This window comes from Lissotriton helveticus, chromosome 8 (assembly GCF_964261635.1).
Source record: "Lissotriton helveticus chromosome 8, aLisHel1.1, whole genome shotgun sequence".
In the NCBI taxonomy this organism is placed as follows: domain Eukaryota; kingdom Metazoa; phylum Chordata; class Amphibia; order Caudata; family Salamandridae; genus Lissotriton; species Lissotriton helveticus.
Window position 1 is genome coordinate 385252727 of NC_136069.1, and position 22321 is coordinate 385275047.

The 22321-nt window shown below is 44.3% G+C and overlaps 1 protein-coding gene across 2 annotated transcripts in view; it reads left to right on the forward strand.

The window, feature by feature from the left end:
* Positions 1-22321, forward strand: part of SMAD9 (SMAD family member 9) — a 232923-nt gene that overhangs the window by 129916 nt on the left and 80686 nt on the right. The window contains exons 3-4 of one of the 2 annotated variants that reach the window (XM_078657189.1): positions 18055-18312; positions 20322-20432. In XM_078657189.1, coding sequence (XP_078513315.1) covers positions 18055-18312; positions 20322-20432 — 369 coding nt within the window. The remainder of the gene's footprint in view (positions 1-18054; positions 18313-20321; positions 20433-22321) is intronic. The other variant, XM_078657190.1, reaches the window with a different exon arrangement.

Here is a 22321-nt window from a genome sequence, read left to right on the forward strand (position 1 = left end):
GGAAGGAAACAAGCTTCCGGGGACCGGTTTCTGGCATTTCAGCCGTCTTCGGCCCGGCTTGCTTGAATCCTGATGGTGCAATGAGCAAGGGACTCACATCTGAGTATACCCTTCCACGCTTAGGGTGGACAAAATAATTTACAACAAGGGGTGGTGATGGACAGAGTCTCTGAATTAAGCAGAGTACTCTCACCCAGTCAAGAGATCAGGGCTAGATCCAACACCGTTTTTTAGCTCATTGCACCATCCCAGTTTCAGAACCTGGCTGTATGCAAATTAGCCTGTCCCTGGCCCAGTGCATCATGGGAACAGGGCAGACCAGACTACAAAAGCCAATTCTTACACTGGGAAGGAAACAAGCTTCCGGGGACCGGTTTCTGGCATTTCAGCCGTCTTCGGCCCGGCTTGCTTGAATCCTGATGGTGCAATGAGCAAGGGACTCACATCTGAGTATACCCTTCCACGCTTAGGGTGGACAAAATAATTTACAACAAGGGGTGGTGATGGACAGAGTCTCTGAATTAAGCAGAGTACTCTCACCCAGTCAAGAGATCAGGGCTAGATCCAACACCGTTTTTTAGCTCATTGCACCATCCCAGTTTCAGAACCTGGCTGTATGCAAATTAGCCTGTCCCTGGCCCAGTGCATCATGGGAACAGGGCAGACCAGACTACAAAAGCCAATTCTTACACTGGGAAGGAAACAAGCTTCCGGGGACCGGTTTCTGGCATTTCAGCCGTCTTCGGCCCGGCTTGCTTGAATCCTGATGGTGCAATGAGCAAGGGACTCACATCTGAGTATACCCTTCCACGCTTAGGGTGGACAAAATAATTTACAACAAGGGGTGGTGATGGACAGAGTCTCTGAATTAAGCAGAGTACTCTCACCCAGTCAAGAGATCAGGGCTAGATCCAACACCGTTTTTTAGCTCATTGCACCATCCCAGTTTCAGAACCTGGCTGTATGCAAATTAGCCTGTCCCTGGCCCAGTGCATCATGGGAACAGGGCAGACCAGACTACAAAAGCCAATTCTTACACTGGGAAGGAAACAAGCTTCCGGGGACCGGTTTCTGGCATTTCAGCCGTCTTCGGCCCGGCTTGCTTGAATCCTGATGGTGCAATGAGCAAGGGACTCACATCTGAGTATACCCTTCCACGCTTAGGGTGGACAAAATAATTTACAACAAGGGGTGGTGATGGACAGAGTCTCTGAATTAAGCAGAGTACTCTCACCCAGTCAAGAGATCAGGGCTAGATCCAACACCGTTTTTTAGCTCATTGCACCATCCCAGTTTCAGAACCTGGCTGTATGCAAATTAGCCTGTCCCTGGCCCAGTGCATCATGGGAACAGGGCAGACCAGACTACAAAAGCCAATTCTTACACTGGGAAGGAAACAAGCTTCCGGGGACCGGTTTCTGGCATTTCAGCCGTCTTCGGCCCGGCTTGCTTGAATCCTGATGGTGCAATGAGCAAGGGACTCACATCTGAGTATACCCTTCCACGCTTAGGGTGGACAAAATAATTTACAACAAGGGGTGGTGATGGACAGAGTCTCTGAATTAAGCAGAGTACTCTCACCCAGTCAAGAGATCAGGGCTAGATCCAACACCGTTTTTTAGCTCATTGCACCATCCCAGTTTCAGAACCTGGCTGTATGCAAATTAGCCTGTCCCTGGCCCAGTGCATCATGGGAACAGGGCAGACCAGACTACAAAAGCCAATTCTTACACTGGGAAGGAAACAAGCTTCCGGGGACCGGTTTCTGGCATTTCAGCCGTCTTCGGCCCGGCTTGCTTGAATCCTGATGGTGCAATGAGCAAGGGACTCACATCTGAGTATACCCTTCCACGCTTAGGGTGGACAAAATAATTTACAACAAGGGGTGGTGATGGACAGAGTCTCTGAATTAAGCAGAGTACTCTCACCCAGTCAAGAGATCAGGGCTAGATCCAACACCGTTTTTTAGCTCATTGCACCATCCCAGTTTCAGAACCTGGCTGTATGCAAATTAGCCTGTCCCTGGCCCAGTGCATCATGGGAACAGGGCAGACCAGACTACAAAAGCCAATTCTTACACTGGGAAGGAAACAAGCTTCCGGGGACCGGTTTCTGGCATTTCAGCCGTCTTCGGCCCGGCTTGCTTGAATCCTGATGGTGCAATGAGCAAGGGACTCACATCTGAGTATACCCTTCCACGCTTAGGGTGGACAAAATAATTTACAACAAGGGGTGGTGATGGACAGAGTCTCTGAATTAAGCAGAGTACTCTCACCCAGTCAAGAGATCAGGGCTAGATCCAACACCGTTTTTTAGCTCATTGCACCATCCCAGTTTCAGAACCTGGCTGTATGCAAATTAGCCTGTCCCTGGCCCAGTGCATCATGGGAACAGGGCAGACCAGACTACAAAAGCCAATTCTTACACTGGGAAGGAAACAAGCTTCCGGGGACCGGTTTCTGGCATTTCAGCCGTCTTCGGCCCGGCTTGCTTGAATCCTGATGGTGCAATGAGCAAGGGACTCACATCTGAGTATACCCTTCCACGCTTAGGGTGGACAAAATAATTTACAACAAGGGGTGGTGATGGACAGAGTCTCTGAATTAAGCAGAGTACTCTCACCCAGTCAAGAGATCAGGGCTAGATCCAACACCGTTTTTTAGCTCATTGCACCATCCCAGTTTCAGAACCTGGCTGTATGCAAATTAGCCTGTCCCTGGCCCAGTGCATCATGGGAACAGGGCAGACCAGACTACAAAAGCCAATTCTTACACTGGGAAGGAAACAAGCTTCCGGGGACCGGTTTCTGGCATTTCAGCCGTCTTCGGCCCGGCTTGCTTGAATCCTGATGGTGCAATGAGCAAGGGACTCACATCTGAGTATACCCTTCCACGCTTAGGGTGGACAAAATAATTTACAACAAGGGGTGGTGATGGACAGAGTCTCTGAATTAAGCAGAGTACTCTCACCCAGTCAAGAGATCAGGGCTAGATCCAACACCGTTTTTTAGCTCATTGCACCATCCCAGTTTCAGAACCTGGCTGTATGCAAATTAGCCTGTCCCTGGCCCAGTGCATCATGGGAACAGGGCAGACCAGACTACAAAAGCCAATTCTTACACTGGGAAGGAAACAAGCTTCCGGGGACCGGTTTCTGGCATTTCAGCCGTCTTCGGCCCGGCTTGCTTGAATCCTGATGGTGCAATGAGCAAGGGACTCACATCTGAGTATACCCTTCCACGCTTAGGGTGGACAAAATAATTTACAACAAGGGGTGGTGATGGACAGAGTCTCTGAATTAAGCAGAGTACTCTCACCCAGTCAAGAGATCAGGGCTAGATCCAACACCGTTTTTTAGCTCATTGCACCATCCCAGTTTCAGAACCTGGCTGTATGCAAATTAGCCTGTCCCTGGCCCAGTGCATCATGGGAACAGGGCAGACCAGACTACAAAAGCCAATTCTTACACTGGGAAGGAAACAAGCTTCCGGGGACCGGTTTCTGGCATTTCAGCCGTCTTCGGCCCGGCTTGCTTGAATCCTGATGGTGCAATGAGCAAGGGACTCACATCTGAGTATACCCTTCCACGCTTAGGGTGGACAAAATAATTTACAACAAGGGGTGGTGATGGACAGAGTCTCTGAATTAAGCAGAGTACTCTCACCCAGTCAAGAGATCAGGGCTAGATCCAACACCGTTTTTTAGCTCATTGCACCATCCCAGTTTCAGAACCTGGCTGTATGCAAATTAGCCTGTCCCTGGCCCAGTGCATCATGGGAACAGGGCAGACCAGACTACAAAAGCCAATTCTTACACTGGGAAGGAAACAAGCTTCCGGGGACCGGTTTCTGGCATTTCAGCCGTCTTCGGCCCGGCTTGCTTGAATCCTGATGGTGCAATGAGCAAGGGACTCACATCTGAGTATACCCTTCCACGCTTAGGGTGGACAAAATAATTTACAACAAGGGGTGGTGATGGACAGAGTCTCTGAATTAAGCAGAGTACTCTCACCCAGTCAAGAGATCAGGGCTAGATCCAACACCGTTTTTTAGCTCATTGCACCATCCCAGTTTCAGAACCTGGCTGTATGCAAATTAGCCTGTCCCTGGCCCAGTGCATCATGGGAACAGGGCAGACCAGACTACAAAAGCCAATTCTTACACTGGGAAGGAAACAAGCTTCCGGGGACCGGTTTCTGGCATTTCAGCCGTCTTCGGCCCGGCTTGCTTGAATCCTGATGGTGCAATGAGCAAGGGACTCACATCTGAGTATACCCTTCCACGCTTAGGGTGGACAAAATAATTTACAACAAGGGGTGGTGATGGACAGAGTCTCTGAATTAAGCAGAGTACTCTCACCCCCTTTTCTGAATCGTTTTTGGCCACTATAGGTGTGGCAGGGTATACTCAGACATGAGTCCCTTTCTCACTGCTCCATCAGGATTCAAGCAAGCCGGGCCGAAGAGGCTGAAGTGCCAGAAACCGGTCCCCGGTAGCTTGTCTCCTTTCTGGTGAAGAATTGGCTTGGTAGTTTGGTCTGCCCTGTTCCCATGATGCACTGGGCCAGGGACAGACTAATTTGCATATAGCCAGGTTCTGAGCTGGGATGGGGCAGTGAGATAAATAACGGTGATGGATCAAGCCCTGATCTTTGGACTGGGTAAGAGTGGTCTGCTTAATTCAGACACTCTGTTCATCACCACCCCCTTTTCTGAATCGTACTCTTCACACAAGCATTAGTGAACCTGTTACTCCTTCGACTCATCCACTTTGGGATATATACTAAGCCAAAAGTTTCACTAGTGAACTCCTTTGCTACCAATCAAGCTTAGACGAACCTGCAACTCCTTCCGTGTGACCCTTACTAGGTTATATCACAATAGAAGTTTTGCCAGCGAACTCTTTGCTACCATTTATTCATACATTTATACAGAAAACCCCTAATTAGTGCTACCAGTTCTGCCTAACCTGCACCAATTTTCCTCGAGCCACTGACCTCAGTGCGCGATGGACTCTCCTTACCACCCGCTATTCTTTCCAAACAGACATATAACAATCACTAACGAGGTTTGTTAGAACATATATCAATATAGCAGCAAGAAAAACAATTTAAAACATTTCATAATTTTCACAGCAATAAAACATCAATTGTACATTTAATCAATTAGCAGCAACATTTTCACAATTAGCAGTAAATAACCTACCTACCTAACTAGTCCTACCTATCTTTAACTAGTCCCTAACCATAGCTCTGCTACCAGAAAATTACTGATAGAGCGCGCAGGTCACCAGACTATAATTTTACTATATGCACATTGGGCCCATAAATTTCAATACACCATATTTATTAATCGGGTAACCTTGCACTCTACTACCAGTAACCCTGTTCCTTCCTATTGTATTTCCAACGTACCCGACTTACCACTCCACTGCTACGGGTACCTAATGATCACCATGGATCAGGGAGCTAGCTGTAAAAGAAAGGCAGACACCAAATACAACAAGCACTGGCGTTGCCAATAGGTCTCGCAGTAGGAAAGTTGGAGCTATTACAATTGCAAATAACAATGCCTTTTATTTTTGTTTTCATTTTAAAAACATAAAGGGCTTTGTCATTTACAAAACCACAAATGTGTATATTGATTACATAAAAATGTCTGTCTATGTGTACCTCATACATTACTACAAGCAAAGATAATTATAACTTTTTTTAAGTAGCATTTTAATGATGGCTTTTGGTAGTGCTAATCAATGTTTAGCGGACACACTGACACGGTTTCATAAAAAAAAGCATGCAACAAGCATGCATTTGCCATGTGGAGAGGAGACAGAGAAAAAAGCTTCCATTAGGACCAGCCTTCTGGCAAATAAGGATAAGAAAATACAATAGCTTTGGGCAAGGATTCATCACAATTAAAATGTAAATCAAGTCAGAAATTGCTCGCATTATTAAAGTTTGCGTTTACTGACGAATATGCCTGGCAGAAGGAGCAAAATCTTACTCGAAAATTCAACTTCATCTGACAAGCATTATCTTACATTAAATAGGTGAACAGATAAAATACCATCTTGCCCAATACAGCAAAAATTGGAGTCGAAATCAAAATTACTGCCAAAAGCGAAGTTATGTGCTAAAATTAATAACAAATTGTCTGATTTATCTCTTTGCAACCATACACTCCTGCATAAGTGTCAAAGATGTGAGAAATGCACTTTTTTTTACCGTTTCATAGAGTGAGTATTCATCTTCTGCTTGTTATATAGCAGTTGATTTGCCGTGCAGGTCACAGAAACTGAAGGCTCAAGACATAAAGGTTCAGCTGTAGCTAGGATGAGCTGGCTTTCAAGTAGGAGCTTATCTTCCTACATAGAAAAAGAAAAGCACAATAAACAATGTACTTTCAAGTTAGTGTGGCTACTGGATAGTTCATTTGTAGGTAATCTGCTTACATATGATTGGCCAACATATCATACACCCATGTAATTACTTAGAAAATTACGTATGCCTGTGCCAGACCCTGGTCAGCCAAAAAATTACTAAAATGTAAATATATTTCCTAGAATTAGGTATTGCCCTTACTTTTAAACTACGATAACACCCTGTCTATGCACGGATAAGGTGAAGACTTCGTCCTTGGAAAACCATGCTTCTCTGATAGTAGGTGTGAAGTCCCAATTTAATATGTATGGCGCAGGTCCTGAGGCTTGTGGTGCACGAAGATAGGTTTTACTGCCACCCCTCCATTATCCTCTATTAATTCCCTGATTCAAACCTTCAACCAGACTGGTTCCCTATTTATCTGGCGCTCATATCTCACAATCCCAATTTTGTGCATATACAGTTTAAGAGATTGCTGCAGGTCACTGCCATGTACTTGGATTTTCTACAACTGCAGTACTGAATATACTAACATTCTCATGTAGCCACTTTACATTAAACAATACAAACTAAATAATGCACATTTCTTCCCAGCAATTTCCTAGCAATTGTTTCGAAAAGATGGCCTCTGCTCTGGCCTACTCTCTTCTAAAGTTTCTCGGTCGCTTTTCTATTCATAATGGTATCAGACTAATCCATTTCATATACATTTACTCTTACCCTTTAAATGGGACTCCTACCACCATTAACATATGAGGGTTTTGACCTCTCAAAAGATGTATATCAGAAAAGGGAAATATTATTGGGGGTGGGGGAGGGTCAGCTTGGTAGATCAGACATGGCCGCTCTTGCTTGTGGCAGCTGCATGAGCGGCTCACACAATGTGTGGCACTAGAGGTGCCTCAACACTTGCCTACAGAAGTATTTTCAGATTCAGAGAATAGCTCCAACTTTCCTACTGCGAGACCTATTGTGCACTGCACAGTGTGGATGAAAGTGGCACTGCGTGGGTGTGAGTGGCTTTGAGTTAGTGGCGTTGCGTGGGTGAGTGGCGTTGCGTGGGTGAGTGGTGTTGCATGTGTGAGTGTTGTTGCGTGGGTGAGTGGCGTTGCGTGGGTGAGTGGCGTTGCGTGGGTGAGTGGCGTTGCATGTGTGAGTGGCGTTGCATGTGTGAGTGGCATTGCATGTGTGAGTGGTGTTGCTTTGAGTGAGTGGCGTTGCGTGGGTGAATGGCGTTGCATGTGTGAGTGTTGTTGCGTGGGTGAGTGGCGTTGCGTGGGTGAGTGGCGTTGCGTGGGTGAGTGGCGTTGCGTGGGTGAGTGGCGTTGCGTGGATGAGTGGCGTTGCGTGGATGAGTGGTGTTGCATGTGTGAGTGGTGTTGCTTGGGTGAGTGGCATTGCGTGGGTGAGTGTGGCGTTGCGTGGGTGAGTGTGGCATTGCGTGGGTGATAGTGGGCTTGCGTGGGTGTGAGTGGCGTTGCGTGGGTGTGAGTGGCGTTGCGTGTCTGAAAGTGGTGCTGTGTGGGTGAAAGTGGCACTGCGTGGGTGTGAGTGGCTTTGCGTGAGTGAGTGAGTGGCGTTGCGTGGGTGAGTGGCGTTGCATGTGTGAGTGGTGTTGCGTGGGTGAGTGGCGTTGCATGGGTGAGTGGCGTTGCGTGGATGAGTGGCGTTGCGTGGATGAGTGGCGATGAGTGGCGTTGCGTGGATGAGTGGCGTTGCGTGGATGAGTGGCGTTGCATGAGTGAGTTGCTTTGCGTGTGTGAGTGGTGTTGCTTGGGTGAGTGGCGTTGCGTGGGTGAGTGGTGTTGCGTGTGTGTGGTGTTGCGTGTGTGTGCATCAGTTAAGCCAACCAAACGTAAATATTCTGCGTGCAGTGGAGCGCGAAGGGCAGCACGAAGAGCAGCACGAGTCTCTAATGTAAAATAAATACGCTGTGAGTAGTGAAGCGTGAAGGAGACCTCGAGCCTTCAAACTGAAAGGGAAAAGGCGCGAGGATCAAAAAGCGACGAATATCTCATGCTGGAAACACATTATATGAAATGCTGCTGCTGCTGCTAATTAAATATAAAAAGTGTTTAGGGAGTCACGGCTGCGACGAATATCTCAGGCTGGAAACACATTATATGAAATGCTGCTGCTGCTAATTAACTATCAATAAAAAGTGTTTAGGGAGTCACGGCTGCCGAGAGTAACAAGGCAGTGCTGGGAGGGGGGCTGCACACCAACTGAAGTGCTCTGGTTGCACGGTGTGAAGTGATAAGCCTTTGAAGTATGTCACGGCGCCTGAGGGGAGAGCAGAGAGAAGAGAAGGCGACATGCTGTGACGGAGGTGTGAGAGGTCTGGCAGGGAACAGATGGCCTGGCCGTGAAGCAGGGGGCAGGGCAGCGCTGGGGAAGCCTGTGGGAGGGTGATTGATGCATTTGATGTGGGGAGGGAGGAGAGCCTTTTGCGAGCCTTTGACATAGAAAGTCAGGTATAGTGACAGAGAGAGCGAGACACGGACAGTAAGACAGGGACAGGCATAGATAGGTATGCAAGCATAGACAGGGATAGACAGAGACAGAGCGAGACAAGGGCAGCGAGACAGGCTATACAGATAAGCGAGCAGAGACAGTGAGAGGTGGACATATAGACAGAGACAAAGCAACAGAGACAGTGAAAGACAGACAGACGCTGAGGAGGAACATGGCAAGAGACAGATAAACATACAACGTCATAGAAAGCACGAGACTGAGGTGGAAGCATTTTAAATAAAATAGGTGAGGTGATGGGAAAAGGCAAAAGGAGGAGTGCTGCTACGGGCTGGGGAGGGGGAGGAGAAATGAAAGGAAAGGCTGTGTTTGCGGGGAGAGAGAGGGGAGGTGCTGGTGTGGGAGGAGTGCTGCTACGGCAAGGCTGTGTTTGCGGGGAGAGAGAGGGGAGGTGCTGGTGTGGGAGGGGGGAGGTGCTGGTGTGGGAGGAGTGCTGCTACGGCAAGGCTGTGTTTGCGGGGAGAGAGAGGGGAGGTGCTGGTTTGGGAGGGGGAAGTTGCTGGTGTGGGAGGAGTGCTGCTAGGGGAGGAGAAGCCCTGGCCGTGAATGCCCGTGCATGTTTGCTCACGTGATTCACGTGAACTGCAAGAAAACCGCGGGGCTGAAAGCCCTTGGTTTGAAGAGGATTTTGCCGACATGAATTCTCGCTCCGCTCGATGCGCATGCGCGCATCGATAGGTCGCGAGACCTAAAAACTACTATTTACTCTATTGGCACTCATTTAATAACCACAAACTCAGGAAGTTTAAACACCTTTATCTAAAGTTCATTGTTTTCAGAAAGCATAAGGTTTACAGCAATTAAACTATCAATAACTAAGATTATAAAGAGCACGTATCCATATAGGAAATAAATCAGACCAAACATTTAAGACTCTAAAGGAAGGTAAAAACAGAGAACATGCTAGTAAGAATTTTCAGTAATTTAGACTAGACGTACAGTGACTAAAGGACGGGGAAAATAAGGGACATGCTAGAACATAAACCCTTCAAATTTGGACACAGTATGAGAATCTAGTCAGTCTATGGAGACTTGAAAAGTAACATGTAACTATAGGGAAGGTAAAAATGGAACACTAATATTTCAGAGCAATCACTTCATTTAGCTAAAGGAAGGTAAAGAAAAAGGAACATCTATATTTCATGAACTTAAAGGATAGGGAAAAATTGGAACATGCTAGTATAACAACTATAAGGTATGACTTTTTCATTTGTCGGTGCAAAGAAAGCATGGAAAATCAATATGCAAGAGTACGTCTTTATTAAAGCAAAGAAAGAAATTGAGGATGCAGAAAAAGGTTTCCCAGCACTATATTTACCTAGAATGGTGTGAAGACCAACCCTGGCCACGGGTCAGTTAAAGACAGGAGAAACCCCAAGGAAGGACAGTCGCCAGTAGGCCAGCAGGTGCAGAATGGACACCCCAGGACAGGACAGGAAAACCAGATTAGGATCAGGACAGGACCATCAAGGAAAGACCAGCACCTGCAGTTCGGTAGCAACGCCTGCGCTACAACCGCTCTGCAGCTATCAGTCAGAACCCCGATTGGGTTATCGAATTCCCCAGTAAAGTGCTCCGCCAGCACATAAGGTTTAAAACCCCGCTTGGGTCTGTGGAAATTTTGGACAGAGTGCTCCGTAGCTCTCTGTTTCAGTCACCTATTGAGTGCGTTGGGTCAGTGACAGGTCAGCTATTCGGACAAGTCGGACAAATTCTCTAGCTAAACCTAGGCTAGTTATACTGTTTTTGGGTCAGTGTACCACCCCCCAAATCTTGCAAGTGAAAGAATCCCCAATTTCGATTGGTCCTCAGGTAAGACAGGTCAACACACCAACCAGGATTAACTTCTACAAGCCCCAATTTGCATCTTTTGGGACCACCTATTGAATTTGGGGTTCCCAGGACACGTGCTCTTCTCCTAACAATGCCTAATACAATTTAGTATACAATTGTTACAACTGCAGTACAGTTCAGCTTCGTCCTGCTGGGTCGCAGGTCAGTTCGCATGAGCATCTTGATTGTGGCTGCCAGCTGGCTGGGTTCCACTGGTACAAGGTTTTCTTCCCTCTGCCAGGGTGACATGCGCAGTAGGGACTTCTAAGATGGAGTTTCATGTACTTCCCCGGCCCAAAAAGACTCGCCACATGAAAAGTAAAGGAAAACAATTTAGAACATAGAAATAAATGAATACACTGTATACCAGGACTCCCTATATGACTCCCCTTACTTTATATTAACTATAGCATTAAGATTAGTGCAAAACGAACAGCAATGCAAAAAGTGGCAGGGCAAGCTTCGGCATGTGAGAACACAAAGCGGCCATTTTGAAGCTAGTGCGCAAGCGCAAAGATTCCCACCAGAACTGCGAGTACGTCACGTCACGTGAGTGTGACCGACGCATGCGCAGATGAAATTCCCGCCAAGCAGCGGCCATTTTAGTGGCAAGCGTTTTAATATAAGTAAACACATAAGCAAGTGTTACTGGGACACCCCGTGTAGTGTAAAATGTGCAATATTAGTAACACGAACATTATTGGTTATACTTATTAACATTATTTGAGGTTCTTGATTCAAGCAAGTCGCTTTACGTGCGAATCCTTGCTCCATCATAGGTACTGCTTTTTCTTTAGCTGAATGCTGCAGCTGCATCTGTTATTGCTTCCCTTCGTTAAGATAGTTTAGATGTCTAGGCATAAAGTGTCAGAGTTTCCCATAATTATAAAAATGTGAACCCACAAAGGAAAAAACTTTGGGAGTGAAATAGAGTAAACAAATAATTCTAAGAGACCTTGCTTGATTATAAAAAACACTGTTTGTCATAATAGACAGGGTTATTCGGACGCCCTTCAGAATTACAGGGGGTCAAAATGGACAGCTATACTTTTATAAATCTTTGGGGGAGTTAATTAAGGCTCTGGGGGCCCAATTCGACAAGGGAAATGTGCATGTGTATATCTTTTCACATGTATATTTACTACTACACATAGGTGTAACTCTTTACGTGTTTGCTGTTCAGCTGTCCTAAGTGAAGGTTTATACCTGGGGTGAAGATCCTGCTGTGTAGGGGGGCCTGGAGAAAGGGACCCTCGTCAGAGTCTGCCTGGAAGAAGAAGAAAGGGGTGAGTATGCACCCCAAATCCTTCGTCACCGCCACCTTGAAACAGGTGGTCGGCCCACTGTGGTTTGCTCATGGAACAGGCAACTCGTAATGCGGACAGCAGTGCAGCTCCCCTGTACTCCCCTATGGTGACTGACTTTACCCGATCGCAAACCCAGTTGTCGGCGGTCTACTGGCAGTCTCGGCGGTCCTGTGGCAGTCTTCGCAAAACTGATATGCCCACTTTATGATCCGGCGGTCAGACCGTCGATCCCACTGCGCTCAAACTACCACAGCTGATACGGTGGTCCAGGGGACCACCAAACTATTTTTTCCATTTTGTTTGGGTTGGGTTCCCTAATGGTTTTTACCAACTTGGTTTGAATTTTTCTCTTCTCCTATCTGTCCTATCCTCAACATGACTTACTATACACATATGTGGGTGTTTTTTGTTACGTTTCATGTGGCTATGTCAGCCTTGAGAAAGCCCCATGCCTGCATGCCGGAAAGGGGCGAAATATGTGTTGGCTGTCCTTTACCAATTGCAGTTCATGTTTTGTTGTCTGTTTCAGAAAAGGTGTTCTCTGTGGTGAGGTGACTGAAGTGCCACAAGGGCATAAACCACTGCTTGTAAATTACGAGGGAAGTGGGCAAAGGAATGGAAACACTCTTTCCCCCCCCCGTGACAGTGGCCTAGGAAAAACACTGGTGTACACTTCTGTCAATGCATCTTAGTATGTAGTACATGCATAGAGAAAAGATTTCCTGTGAGATGCCTAAGTTGTCTGCACTTACCCTCTAGAAAGATTCAACACCCATAAAATGGACTGCAGTCTATAAGTTGATAGCCTGGATGTGAGCTTTTGTGAATCAAGTACCTGTTTCGAGTCTGAAACCATGTCAAGGATCACTTTAGGTGAGAAACAGTATCTGGCAATGATTGCTTCCATGAATGAACATGCCAAAGATATTGATGCTTTGCCTGTAAACTCCTTCTCTCCTCCTCAAATAATTGTGCAGAATAAGGGGCAAAGCTACAAATAGATTCACCAACATAGTGAAGGCAATACAGTTGTTTTTTGTATGAGTTAATTTCTTATGGCAGCAGCCTGCACGTGATTGGATGGTGTTGTAATTAATTTCACCTGTACATGACTGGTGAAGCCGTAAGCCATCACTACCTCCCCTCTTGCATTTGCAGGTGTGTCTAAAGTGTTGTAAGCATTATTGTAATATGTCAGCTTAGAAAAGTGTAAATTCATTTTTTAAATAATTTAAAAAAAACAATAATAAAGTTGTAAAATCATAAAAAAGATTTTCCTATTTTTGCCTGGTGTTATTTTGTTGCCTCCATTGATTTCTATGGGAATGTGTTGCAGTACCTATGAGTGGCAATTTGTGGTGCTTGACACACTGCAAGGCTAACTTAGTTGAAGTGCATGCGAGCCTGTTTTGTCCCTATTACAGTTGTAGCAGAACCAGAAGTACATTTTGTGAAGAGCAGTTGTCTTATTCTTTTGTGGTTGTGGTTGGTTGTGTTTTTGTATTAGCATGTCCCTCTCCAAACACCTCTTTTTAGTTCCCTAACCCCCTGCCATTTAGTAGTAAACATTCCCCATTTTGCAGCCACTCCCCCTTTTCCCTGTCAGATTAACTACAAAAATGTACATGTGAGAACTTGGGTTACTGGTTGAGGTGGGGGGCTGAAACCCTACTCAAGTAGCAACCACAATCTTAGTCTTTACCATAAGAGAGGCATTCTCATTGCAATTCCAAAGACACCTAACATGAACTTGTTACCTGTTCCCAATTGGAAGTTGCTGCTCATTTAATGTAATAAGGATTCCAATGTTATCCTGTGGGTGTGGTTGGCTTTGCAGGAGTGAAAAACAAATGCAAGAATGTTTGACTACCAGGTCATGTAAAACGAAAAGGTACATGTCTAACCTTTTAAATGCACTGCATCCTGCCCTCTGGGCTGTCCAAGGGCCACTAAAGGATTACTTACATGTATTAAAAGGAAGGTTTGGGCCAGGCAAAAGGTGTCTTTTGCCGGTCAAACTGGCAGTGTAAAACTACATGCACAGGCTGCAATAGCAGTCCAGAGAGATGTTTAAAGGGCTACTTAAGTGGGTGGCACAATTAGTGCTGTGGGCTCACTGGTAATATTTAATGTACAAGCGCAGGACACAGGAAGTACCACTTTACTACGGACATATAAGTAAATTAAATACGCCAATTGGGTATTAGCCAATTTTACCATGTTTAGATGAAAAAGCACACATTCTTTAGCACTGGTTAGCAGTAGTAAAGTGTGCAGAGTCCTGAACGCCAACAAGAACAGGTTCAGAAAACAGGAGGGAGAAGGCAAATGTTTGTGGATGACCGTATTCCTACATGTGCAAAGATCCCTGCATATGTGGTGGAGATATCCACAAAGAAAAGATAGGAGAGGCTGAATTCTCCAGTTGGAGGCTTGTGAAATTCTTTAGTATGTGAGTAGTACTACTGTAGTACTGCTTTGTATACTACAAAATGCAGTTTGTGAATTGGGCCCTGTGTGGTTCCTTTCATTTGCTTCAGAGTGCTGACTGTACCATCTTAAGACTGTATGCCTATTGGGTTGAGGGCTTCTATAGATACTGATCAGAGAGAAGGAGCCTTGTTAGATGTTCATCAATTGTGAGTACCTGTTCTGTGTAGAATTCAGTTATGAACAGGTTGCAGGAGCACAGTCTTCCATAGCTTTCCGAAGCAGTTGTAGCTTGATTTGGCCCCCAGATTTGGATTTAAGAATGTTCATAGTTTATTTCCTTGTACTTTCAGAGATCTGCATGAATTCTACAGTTATTTTAAGGTTATTTGTGTGAAAGTAGCCTAGGTACACTGGGCCTTTCTCCAGTTAGTTTGCATTAACAGTGCATGGTTCCTCTTTCCACTGGGTGCCAGAATTGAACTTAAGGGGCTGGTTTAATGTTGCATTTGTGAAGTTTCAGGCGTTTCCCTGCTGCCTGGTTTAGAACCTTTGCATCCTATTCATGAGATACTGTGGGAGCCCTGTAGAGATCATATTGCAGTAATAGATGTGTGCTATGGCAAAAGCTTGCATGTGCCTAAACTGCTGGAAGCTTGGAGCAACAGAAGAATTCTTTTTTTGTAACAAGAAAGCTGCATGTGAAACAAGTGACCACAATAAAGATGATCTCCAGGTGAGGTAGATGGCGGTGTCCCGAGACTTTGGGGTCAAATGAAGAATATGGAGTTGGAATCTCTATTCCCCTCCCCCAAATGCAGTTTTTTTTGTTTTAGCTCCATTCATGAAAATGAAGCTCTCCTTCATCCAGCAAAATGTGATAACAGCATGGGCTGTTGGTAAACTGGTTCTTAGGGCTGTTTCCAATTGGAATTGGATTTGGATATTGTTGGTGTAAAATTAGAAATTGGCTTGGTATTTTTCGAGCAGCAGCATTTGTGGGCTAACTTATTTATTGAACAGCAGACAACAGAGAGTTGATCGATTAGGTACACTGCACAACATTCCACTAAATCTATCTGTATATTTTGGTGGTAATTGGTGAGAAAGGAATGGATGAAATTCTTGGCAGAACTACCCACCCAAGATGTACACAGGTAGAAGGAGCTACATTGCAAACCACTAACCCAATATGCAAATTCATAAAAGGGAATGTAAATGTGTCCTTTTTGGCACGAGAAAAATAACAGATTTAAGTATAGAGAACACACTTAAGCCCCTTTTAAGCTCAACTCTGTAAGAAGTTAACAAACATAACTCTAAGAGGTTCTCCTTAGAGAGTTCTGAAAGCCACAAGAATTACGTCACCTGAACTTGTTAACCTTCGGAACACAAAGCAGGAATTGGTAGTAAACATTAGTAATGAAAGGAAGCTCAGAAGAACAGGATATCTTCCAGGCTAGCATCTTGGATAGGGCTAACTTGTGGTTCATCGAGTACCTAGGTTGATCAAGCCATCCAGTCTACAATTCTGCAAAGTCTTGGGATATAATGGGATTTATATTTCAACGAACAGGATATCCATCACCGTTGTGACGGGGTAACCCGTCCACCAAAATCTAAATCAGGCTTTTAAATCCTAATTATGAATGCATATCTCCCTAGGCACAGAATGAGAGTACAACTCTTTGATGCATCAGGCTCTGAGTGTTACTCATGTATTCACTTTCTAACTGTCAGGACCCTTTTGCATTTCTCCTGAATGTATGTGAGTATTCCAACTCTATTGAACAATGTTTCTCTGGAAAAAAACAGTGTTGTGTCATGAACATTTAAACATATTTTTAACATCCTTTTATTGAGCAAACCCACTTTGCTGTCACTGTACTCTTCTCTAAACAGCAAATATTACATCTTCCCATGGTGTTGTGTAGTTCTTATAACTATATAGGATCTGCGCGTTTAGACAACATAAACTGTGGGATTGGTATCCAGACTGATTCCAGACACCCCCACCAGTTATGTTCACCTGTATACCAGCTAGCTCACATTGCCAAGGTAAACTCCTCTTACCAAGGAGAGAATAGTTCCTGGCAACTATTGAACATGACAACCCTGCCCCACCAGGGATCGTGGAAACAGTACAGTACTTTTCGTTCAGTCACTCACGCTCACTTTGTCTCAGAGAGATACACAGAACAAACGGTGGGGACGTTTTCAATAGGCATTTATTGAACCAGCGTCATTCTAGTGCAAAATAGGTGTGCTGTAACAACCACAAGACAGAAACAGATATAAAGGATATTGAGCACCATAGTGCTAAACAATTAATATATGCAAGCATATAAATACATGACAGTAATAAGGCATACTACTACGATGCAACCCTAACTAAATGTACCTAAGTGTACCTAGCATGTATGTAGGTGTATAGCCAAGAATCCCCCTAGGCTAAAGCCAACCCCATTACCTGAAGTGAGAGACTGTGGGACCCGGTCTTGGTCTCGAGACGGACACACCCGCGAGGGATGTCAGACCACTGCGACCTGGAGTGTCTGTGCAGGAACCTCAGCATCTCGCATCAGTGTGTCAGCATGGAAGTCTTTCTCTTCTGCCTGTCCCAGCAAAGATATGGTGTATATATACCCAGATGGTACCCTCAGGGGGTTCTACTTTGCTGTGTCATGTCGGCCGAGGATGACGGAAGGGATGAGCCTTATACATAGTTATTATGCTGACAATAGTAATCCTGCTGTGATTCTGAGAATCCTCATGCATAATTAATGTGGCTAGTTTTTCAGGAAAACCTCATGACATTAATGCAGCGCTTAACCAGGGAAGGGCCCAAAACCAAAACCTGTTATGTAGTGTAATGGTATGGTAAATGTAGGTGAAGGTTAAGGGTACTACTCAAGCCTATATCGCGTTACCCTATAAAACATATTCCATGGTCCCTTTATTTTTAATTTGCCTTGTTTACCTATTTTCTCTTTTCCCTTCAATGACATTTCCTTCATTTGCACATGTTGTTTCTCATCTATGGAGGACCAGGCACTGCCCTAAACAACCTGTTTCTCTTACCTCACATTCTAGATAGGAGGATCTTAGTGATTTTTTAAAAATTGAACTGTAGGTTTTTTCGTATCCAAAATGGGATTCTCGGCTTTGCTCTGCCCTTGCCATGCTGGGTGGGACCCTTCTAAGTCTATGGCTAAGTCATAAGTGAGTAGACCTGTAATGTGTTACAATCACATCGAAGAGCTGCAAAAATATGATTTCTCTCGATTTCAGTTTAAGTAATCATTCTACAAGGAACTAGTGACTGCTCTGACAGCTGCACGCTCAGGCTTGAACGGATTCCTTCGTGGCTAAGAATGTTGCTCAATTGTCTATACTGGTTTATTGTTTTTTGAATGATCCTCACCTGTAGAAGATGACGTGCTCTTCCATATGTATGAAAAGAAATATTTTTTTAATTCATGTGTTTATAGGAAAACCATATGATATTGTGATAAATTCGTTTGTATATCGAAACTGTGCCCAATGATTAAAAACCTTTTTTCTTTGTATTTTAGTGTTACCTCCAGTTCTGGTTCCAAGACACAGTGAATTCAACCCTCAGCTTAGCCTTCTAGCCAAGTTCCGGAATGCGTCCCTCAACAGTGATCCTTTGATGCCTCATAATGCAACCTACCCTGAGTCCTTCCAGCAGCCAACATGCACTCCATTCTCCTCCTCGCCAGACAATATATATCCACATTCTCCCCGCACTATCTGCTACCCTGACTCTCCAAGAAGTTCTTCTGACCCAGGGAGTCCTTATGAAATATCAGGTGCAGGTTTGAGACTTTGAAATAGTTTTGCAGAAGTAAACAAATCCCTGTGCTTGCATGATTCTTATACAAAAATGGCAGTATTCTTTTAAGAAAAATCTGTTCTTTGTATGGCTGAGATGTGAGGTCTTCCTGATTGAAAATATTTATTAACACTCCCAAGAAAACTATCTTAGGACCAACCTAAGGTATGGAAATATATTGGGTTCCCATAGTGTGTTCATGGTCAGAGTTCCAAAAACAACATAAGAGAAACAATAATGGTGCACTAAATCCACCAGTGTCAAGGTCCGACAAATGGAAGACCTCTTGAGCAGACAATTCTGCACTAGAAGCAAGCAGCATTGGTCTTCTCTTGTCTGGGGGGTCATGTGTGTTGATTAAAACAAAGAAAGGGCCCATCCCATGAAGGACAAAAAGTCAAGAGAACAGGGACAACTCCTGTGACCAACGGGCAGCAGGATCCTTTCTTAGGACTGAGAAGACAAGATGGACACACTATTCATGTGAGTCTTTGCACCAGCAGCAGTGACACAGAAAGTGAGAGGAAGGTAGTCTCCTGGCCATAACACAAATTTACCAAGACCATGTTTTGGTCCAGAAGAGCGCTTTCATAGTGACGGGTGGTGAGACATTTGGGTGCGAATATTGTTGACCTGAAACAAACTTGCCAGAGATTGTTTTGCAATCCAAAATAGGGCCCAGGGCCTCATTCAAATTGGAAGAGATTTCCATGGTACTCCTCCATGTGTTGTAGTGTCAGTGTTGCAGATTAGAGGCACTTTTCAGTGTTCTCACTTTTGAGGCAACACAGCCAACCAGTGACCGAATGGCCCTGTTATACAAATTATAATTAGGGATAAAAGTGAATCTAGTGTGAAAATTAAAACAGATGGGTAGCAGACCTCTTACAGAAAGGATAAAGGAGGAGAAAAGAAAGAAAAGCCATGGAAACTGGAACTTGTTTGCTTTTCTGTAAATAACTCCCTGGTTTCAAAGAATAGACAATGTGCTATGGCTGAGACCTCATCAGAAGTTTGTTTTGTAAAAGAGGGGCTTTTCTGCAGGCCATAAGCAGATCGAGATATCAGTTTTCAAAACTGGGAGGAGATTTTGCTAACCCAGAGAGCGCTTTTGCAAATCTGAAAGAGACAACAGGCTCGATGAAGGGGATGGTGAAAATTAGGACATCTTAGGGTCTGCCTCCAAGCAGGCTAATGAGGACTGAAAGACTAACTAGTTAAGCGATAACAAGGGTCTGATTAGCGAGGCTGAATATGTTGAACCTAATGGCTAGATGTTGCTTGATCAGTCCCCTTTGGCACCCTCTCTGCCTTCAGGGTGATGATGGCACATTTGGTAAGTGAGCACCTGAATTATAGGCTTATTCTGGAGGTTGACTATGCAGACAAGGAAAATGTTCCAAGATAAAAAATAACGAGCATTTGCAATGCAATGTTCTCGCCTTTAGGACCTTACAAGTTTTTAGCTATAAAGCATGTTGGCCTGAGTAAAGCGATTCTGGTTTTACTGACCTCTGCTGGTCATTTTCAATCAAGGCAGTTAAACACAGGGAGTTGCTGGAAAAAAAGTAGTCCCTAAGCAAAAGTGGAAATGCTCCAAAGCCTACATAAAGTACATACAGCAGATCTTCCAGACAGATCAAGTGCTGTCTAGGCTCGACCTAAACATTAACATGAGAATTGATACTTAATTAGGTGGTTTGCTGCCTAAGGCTGATTTCCCCACAATATCCTACCGCTTAGCCTAGCATTTTGGGAAGACATCTTAATTTGCAAAGCTACCTCCGCATTTCCCTTCTCAAGGCTACCTTCTCTCGTTCCTGGTTCTTTTCCATTTTTCATTCCCTTCCTTTGGGCCTTGAGATGATATTAGGTTAATATAAAGAACTATAAAATATCCGGCATAGCATAACCTGAGCTACCATATTTAGTTGTTCTTTCAATTAATTCTTCATTGTTTTGTAACACTGACTCTTCTGATTTTAGCAGAAACACCACCTCCACCATACAACGCATCAGAGATTCCTGGAAATCGAAACAGCCGGCCCATAGTTTCAAGAGATGATTGTCAGCTTGTACTTTCTGTTCCCAATAGAGGTAAATTTCAAAATTCTAAATATGCAACTGCTGAGATTCACATTTCAGATAGTCAGAAATACTCAAGATTGTAGAAGTTTGGGGCATAGCATATAAAAGTTAGTGTATCTGCATCAATTCCCGCATGTTTTTGCACCCACAGATTTGGATAGGTTTTAGCAGCTGAATCTCTGGATGATGTACTTGAAGCCATTACGTTTTTTGGTTCTTGTAAACCCGATCCAGAGGTAACTCCTGTTGTCTGAAGAATTGGAATTAACAGGGAACTCATTATGAGACCATCAACTGTATTCACCAGCACAGAAGGTCCTCATGGCTTATGTAATCTTCACATAGTCCTCAAACATACTTGGAATACTTTGAGCATTACACAGTGGTTATATTAAAATGATTTCAATGTATGTACTCACACTTTTTTACTATTTACTATGAATTGAATTTTTTTATTTTGGAATATTTTACTCAACCAGAAAATTAACAATACACAAATAGGCATTGGTGTCCAATAAACTTGGTCGCACACTTTTAAATACGTTTCACAAAATTCCAGAACTATTCGCTGTCTTCACTTTAACCCGTTAGCATTGAATAAAATAGGGGGTGGAGGGATTAAAGAGCAATGCAATAAGAATGAAAATTGGGTACGGGTTCGCTCCAACCGTCATCATTTATTTTAACCAGAAAACCATATCATTTATTGAAAAAACATTGCCATGTCTTTGGCATTCATAGTTCTCATTTTTAGGTCTCGCGTACAGACTGCTCTCTGTTGCCGGAGACCTATTGTGGCAGTGGCAATACGTATAGTGGCTTTTGGTTCAGCCCATTGCTTACCATTGGTTGACTTTCTTGCACAATTGTACTTGGTTGATTGTTATTCTTTTTTTTCTCCCTCTTCTCCTGTTTGGCCCTCTTGTGAAGCATGGCTTTTGACTGGATGCCTTGTTTTTTTTTCTGTAGCTCTACATCAGGGAACTACTACTTGTAGCACTCCATGTGTGTTCTTTTTGTCTCTTATTCTCTATCTGTCCTGTGTACTGACTGATATCCACACCCAATGCTTTGTGTGTGCCCCCCCCCAGCTCATCATACCTTCCTCCTACCCCATCCAGCTCACTTTAGTCTTTCTCAGCTCAGCCATTACTCCATCCCATTCACCCACTTCACTGGTGCGTCCCATCTTCTTGTCCTTCTTTAAACTAAATAAATAAATAAAATGTATGTAGTGTGTGTGTATACTTTTATATTGGCAAAGTCAACATTACAAGACTTATTGGCTTTGCCAATGCTTGTTGTCCCTAAATACGCTTAATGCTGTATAGCTATTTTCTGGTCTGCATGCATCACCCTAGAGCAAGATACACCACGTACCAGACAACTAACATTCCTCACAAAATGCTCTCACCCTAATTTTTGGCTTTTCAGCAACACTGTTCACTCAACAATATTATCATGCAGCATTTTTCTAGACGTGCCGGCGTGTGGCTTGTCTTAGACGGCAAATCTTAGAACCCTTTACATAGTAACGCGGCACCAAATACGTATAGCAGCAACACCCAACAATAAACATTGAACATATTCTCTACTAATCTGACATAATCGGTGCTTGAATGGATACATATTAATGCAGGTATTCAATACCAGAATAGCTGATTGCTTCTGAGAAGTGCTGACACTCTCCAATTGAGAGTATTGCACCTCTGCTGAGAAGTGCAGGTACTCTCCCTCTCAAAATAATGAAGTGGAAGCCGATTTAGAGCACTGGACACAAACAAACACCAACACATATCTAACACAGTGCTCAATAGCCTTCCCAGTTCGGCACGAAAGGGCGCCCAGATTCAGAATGCTATATGATGGACACCAGCTAAAATATTTGGAGATTGAGA